The sequence below is a fragment of the Megalops cyprinoides genome, chromosome 16 (genome assembly GCF_013368585.1).
Source record: "Megalops cyprinoides isolate fMegCyp1 chromosome 16, fMegCyp1.pri, whole genome shotgun sequence".
Classification (NCBI taxonomy): domain Eukaryota; kingdom Metazoa; phylum Chordata; class Actinopteri; order Elopiformes; family Megalopidae; genus Megalops; species Megalops cyprinoides.
Window position 1 is genome coordinate 16716589 of NC_050598.1, and position 4732 is coordinate 16721320.

Here is a 4732-nt window from a genome sequence, read left to right on the forward strand (position 1 = left end):
GGGAACAGCCAATGCCAGCAGCTCTCAGAGCCTGGGCCAAGAAAAGAAGAAGAACACCAAATATGCCGAGCCCATGGCGCTGGGCTTCTTCTGCGACACTGTCTCATCCTTCTTATTCGCTTTCTACTGCTTTGGCTATGTCTCCTCGTTCGCCGTGGGGGCTGTCTGGATCTCCATAGTCTGTGCAGCACAGCTTCTCTCCAGCTACTACTCCTACCTCCGCCAAGACTGCTACCATGCCACCAAGTTCGGTCTACACTGCACCTACTGGCTGGTAAAAGCTTGGGAGGAGTTTGTGCTGTCTGTCCTGATGGAGGGGCGAGTGGAGGCTGGTGCGAGGGAGGCCATGGTGGGCGACTGGTTCTTCTTGGCAGCTGCAATAATACTCTGCGTGGTGAGCCTGAACACAGACTCCCTGGAGCTGATTCACAATGGGCTCTTCCTTCTGCTCACAGTCTCCACCATCTCCCAGATCCCTCTCAGGGCGTACTACATCTTCTTCGGGGTGGCATGCTCCCTCTTCACTGCCCTCTCCCTCTATGGCACCTTCGCCCGCCTTGTCAACACAATCGCAGAGAAGCCTCTCATCCTAATCGGGCCCCAGCCCGTTTCCACGGACCACCTCCAGGGTGCACTCGCCATTTTCAAGCGCTGCATGGGTGCGTGTTGGAAGAGGGATTCGACAGGAAACACCACCTCCCAGCTGCCTGATGCCCTGTTCTACCTCACCAATGGAGTGGCGGCACTCTCTGCCATCCACGCCGCCCAGCCTGACTCATCCTTCCTGCACCTCACTGTGCCCTGGGTGCTCATCTCGGGGGCCATTATCCAGGCCTACGTCAGCCGGCTGCAGGTGCAAGGAGGCCGGCGCTTTGGCTCGGTGATCCCGTCATTCTACGCAGCCATCTGGGCTACCTGGACCTGGTACCGCTTTGCAGGTATGTGGTGAATCTAGTGCATGATGACATGCATTACAGATACCCATGCAGTTAAGCCAGAGTAACGCAGCTGACTGTCTTTTTTCAGGCTATCTGCTCAATATTTCCATTGGGTCAGCACATGGGTTTACGGCTGGAGCAGTTGCATTCTTGGTGGCAAACGGATTCCTGATGCTAATTGGTAAGTATCAGCACTCCCACAATGACATCCACCTCACCTTTTTATAACTGATCACCAAATGAGTTATTGTAAAGCAGGCCATAGCCAAAGTATTTAGTGGGATAAGAGTTTTGTAAAGTGTCAATGTGTCTGTGTGTCTCTAAAAGGCTTCTTAGAGTGGTATGTGAATTGAAAGACATTGTAAATTGTTCTTGGCTGCAGTTCTGCTGAATCAACGTTTATCTTTTTGTCAAATAGCAATGACAGACCCTAGACAAACTCCCTCTCTCAAGCTCCAAATGTAGACAAAGCCATTTAATATTATGCAATGAAATCAGACATTGCGTAATCACTGTATTATACATTGAATACTTTCCCTGATCTCCTGCCAAAGCTGTTGAACTAGGAATAGTTAAAATGATGGCATTGACAAGCTGTGGGGCTTCCTCTGTACAGCTGCCTATGGAAACCTGGTACTGCTGGCGCTGACCACCGTGATGGAGGTCATACTCGTCTGTTTCCTCCTCTCCACCGTTGGCAGACTGCCTAACCAGCTGGAAAGTAAGAGCCACAGATTTTACATTAAATAAAGGGACTGTTTTTTCTGGTATACTGATATGTGTATGTGTGTGTGTTTTAAAGTGTAAACTAAATGTTATATGTTATATTCCATAAATGAGGTGGATTGATTTTGCTCACCAAAGCGAAGACTGTAAATGTAGATAAAGTCGAAACCACCAGTTTTGTTAGATACTTTTAGCTTTTGGATCTGTAGTGAAGTAGTAAAGCTTTCATGTTCTACTCAAAGAAATAAAGCTGTAGTAAAAAGGATCTTCATCTTCTGAAACTCTTGTGCTTGTCCTGCAGTTGCCATGCTGGCGATATTCTCCATAATCTGTCTGTATGGAGTTCTTGCCTCAATGGCCAACTGCATTTTCTCCAAGGACGTGATGCCGCTAGGTCCTCCTGTGTTCAAGGTGAGGCTGGCTTCCCTGGGGTTCAGCTACGTGTGGGCAGACCAGGAATCCGAAACTGTCACGCTCCTTGCCTGTGAGACAGAGGGGAATCCCATTTGTCATCCTGCTAATCTCTCCTGTCACAGGATGAGAAGAAGGAGGTAGCTGTGCCCTCGCTCCCCTGCCCCGTTGCTGACTCCCGGCTGACCAGCGGGCTGCTGACCATTGCCAAGCTGCTGGACCAAAGCGGGGTGTGCGGCATTCCAACAGACACGGTGTACGCCTTGGCTGCCTCCTGCAAGAACCCAACGGCCATAGAGAAGATCTACAACATCAAGGTGAGACCAGCTGGAACACCACTTATCTGCCTATGGACTGCATTTTTATTAGTGTACTGAAGGAACTGCAACATTGTGATCTTCAAGTTTGCACTGTCAATCTTTGCTGTAACAGCCATAAGCCACACATCACCCAAACCATTGTGGGGTTGTGGCAATCTAATAATAATATATCAATAATAAATAATATCAATAAATAATATCAAAATATTCTGAATTAACCTCGGATGCTTTTGGGTTATGACCATCTTGTCGTCTGTCCCTCCCATAGGACCGTCCTGCTGAAAAACCCATCTGTATTTGCATCAGTAGTGTGGAGCAGCTGGTGGCGGCCAAGCCCCCCTTCAGTCCCCTGCTGTGGGAGTTCATGAGGAACGTCTACCCCGGAGGCATCAGCTGCATTGTCCCGAAAGGGGAGTGGCTTTTCAAATTAGGTGAGTGATCGAGCGCCTTATCAGTATACGTATTACAGCACTTGTCATGATTCAATGTCTTTGTGACATTGCATAATAAATCATATGAAGTATACAGTTTTAGATCAAATAGTCAACATGCACTTATTGTATTTGTCAGTAGTGTTTAAGGTTTGGTTCATAGCTCAGGGGCCAGAGTGAAGGAACTATAGTTCTTGAACCACTTTTCAAAAGCCTTATTCTGAGTCTCATTTTGGATTTAGGTGTGGGACCAGCCTACGACCGTGTGGGCACCAAGGACAGTATCATGATCCGAGTCCCTGACCATACAGTGACCGTCCACTTATGTAACATCACTGGACCCCTGGCTATCACATCGGCCAACCCCAGTGGGGAGCCGGACAGCACCCACCATGACATGGTTGTCACGTGAGTGTCTATGTTTATGTATGTATGTGTGTTCATGCATACACGTCTTGTTTGTGCCTACTTCCTGATTACTGTCCTTGTCTTAGTTGTAGTCCCAGTGACAGTTGCAGTGATTTCCTTAGTCTATCAGCTAATATAAATGTACCCATAAGTCCAACCAAGCTGCGAGGGCATGGATGAAGAAATCCATTTTGGAGAGATCAGTAACGGTTCCTTCTTGTATAGACGCCTGGGACACAAGATACAAGGAGTCCTCTGTGATGGAGAGTCTAATGAGGTGGTGGCGTCTACTGTGGTTAACTGCTTGAAAATCGATGAAGGTAAAGTGCTTTACAGAACACTCTAGTGTTGTATAAACTGAGGTCTCTGAGGAATCCCTGAAAAATAAGCTTCAAAGAGCTTAGGGGAGTTATAGTGAATGGACAATCAATGAATGTCACTGTCTGTGTGCTCACAGGTACCATAACCATTCTGCGAGAGGGCTGTGTTCCAGCAGTCAAGGTCAGGCAGATATTCGAGAGAGTGAAGAACAGCATGCTGTGAACACAACCCCCCACCCCTTTGTTAAAACAAAAGGCAAAGCCCTCCAACTCAGGCTACTTCCTGCACCACTACCACCTGTTCACTCATTTATGTAGACAGTAAAATGGAATCGTGTTGCTGTAAAATAAACTGTGCAATAAGTGTGAACTTCGTAAGGATTTGAAATGACAGTGGTGTAAAATATTAATATATTAATTTCCACGCATCCATTTTTTCCATGGGTAAAAGGAAAAACATATTTATATATATATCAAAAGCAGATTGATGTTATATATCCATGTTGTATGTTGTGTATGTGTAAGAGGGAATTCTATATGTTATTTAAAGCTTTTGTAAAGCAGTGGAATATCCACTGTAACTTCGGTTTTCTTTCCAAGAAATTATTAATAGTAAAGCACTGTACAATATGCACTTTTTGGACCAACATCTTTTTACCACCTTTGTATCTTAATTAAGTGTTCATATTCATGTCACCAATTGAACCTCAGAGCAAGACAAAATGTCTTACATTTAATTACTTACATTTACTTGTACAGGTGTTTCCTAGAGCAATTATTTAATTACTATAATTATTAGCTTCCTATGGCGATTCATGTATTTCTTTGATGACATATGTACAGTATATATTAACTTAGAATCAGCTGTAAATTGTGAAAGTATTGCTGCTTTGTAAAACAATAATAAATGAATTCATATTTCAATAACTGGAGAGTAAAAAAAGTAATTTTTGCTTTTTTTTTTAAAAAAAACAGCTTAAAGACCAAAAGCTTTGTTTGACCCACATACATGTCACTTTATGGCTATACAACAACTACAGCATACAACATTCAACATAGGTGTGCCCTGCATTCACAGTGTTCATTTAATAAACAAAAAAGTGAGAAAACACAGTAATTTATTGTATTTTCATTCATATTTCTGATGAGCTAAATGTCTGACAGGAGTCAGGTTCCGG

The 4732-nt window shown here is 44.6% G+C and overlaps 1 protein-coding gene across 1 annotated transcript; it reads left to right on the top strand.

The window, feature by feature from the left end:
• The first annotated feature begins 2424 nt into the window (after positions 1-2424).
• On the top strand, positions 2425-3777 carry si:ch211-153b23.3 (putative threonylcarbamoyl-AMP synthase). The gene is made up of 5 exons (XM_036548530.1): positions 2425-2445; positions 2664-2826; positions 3069-3234; positions 3460-3554; positions 3692-3777. The coding sequence occupies exons 1-5, from the start codon at positions 2425-2427 to the stop codon at positions 3775-3777; spliced, it is 531 nt and encodes a 176-aa protein (XP_036404423.1).
• Positions 3778-4732: the final 955 nt, after the last annotated feature.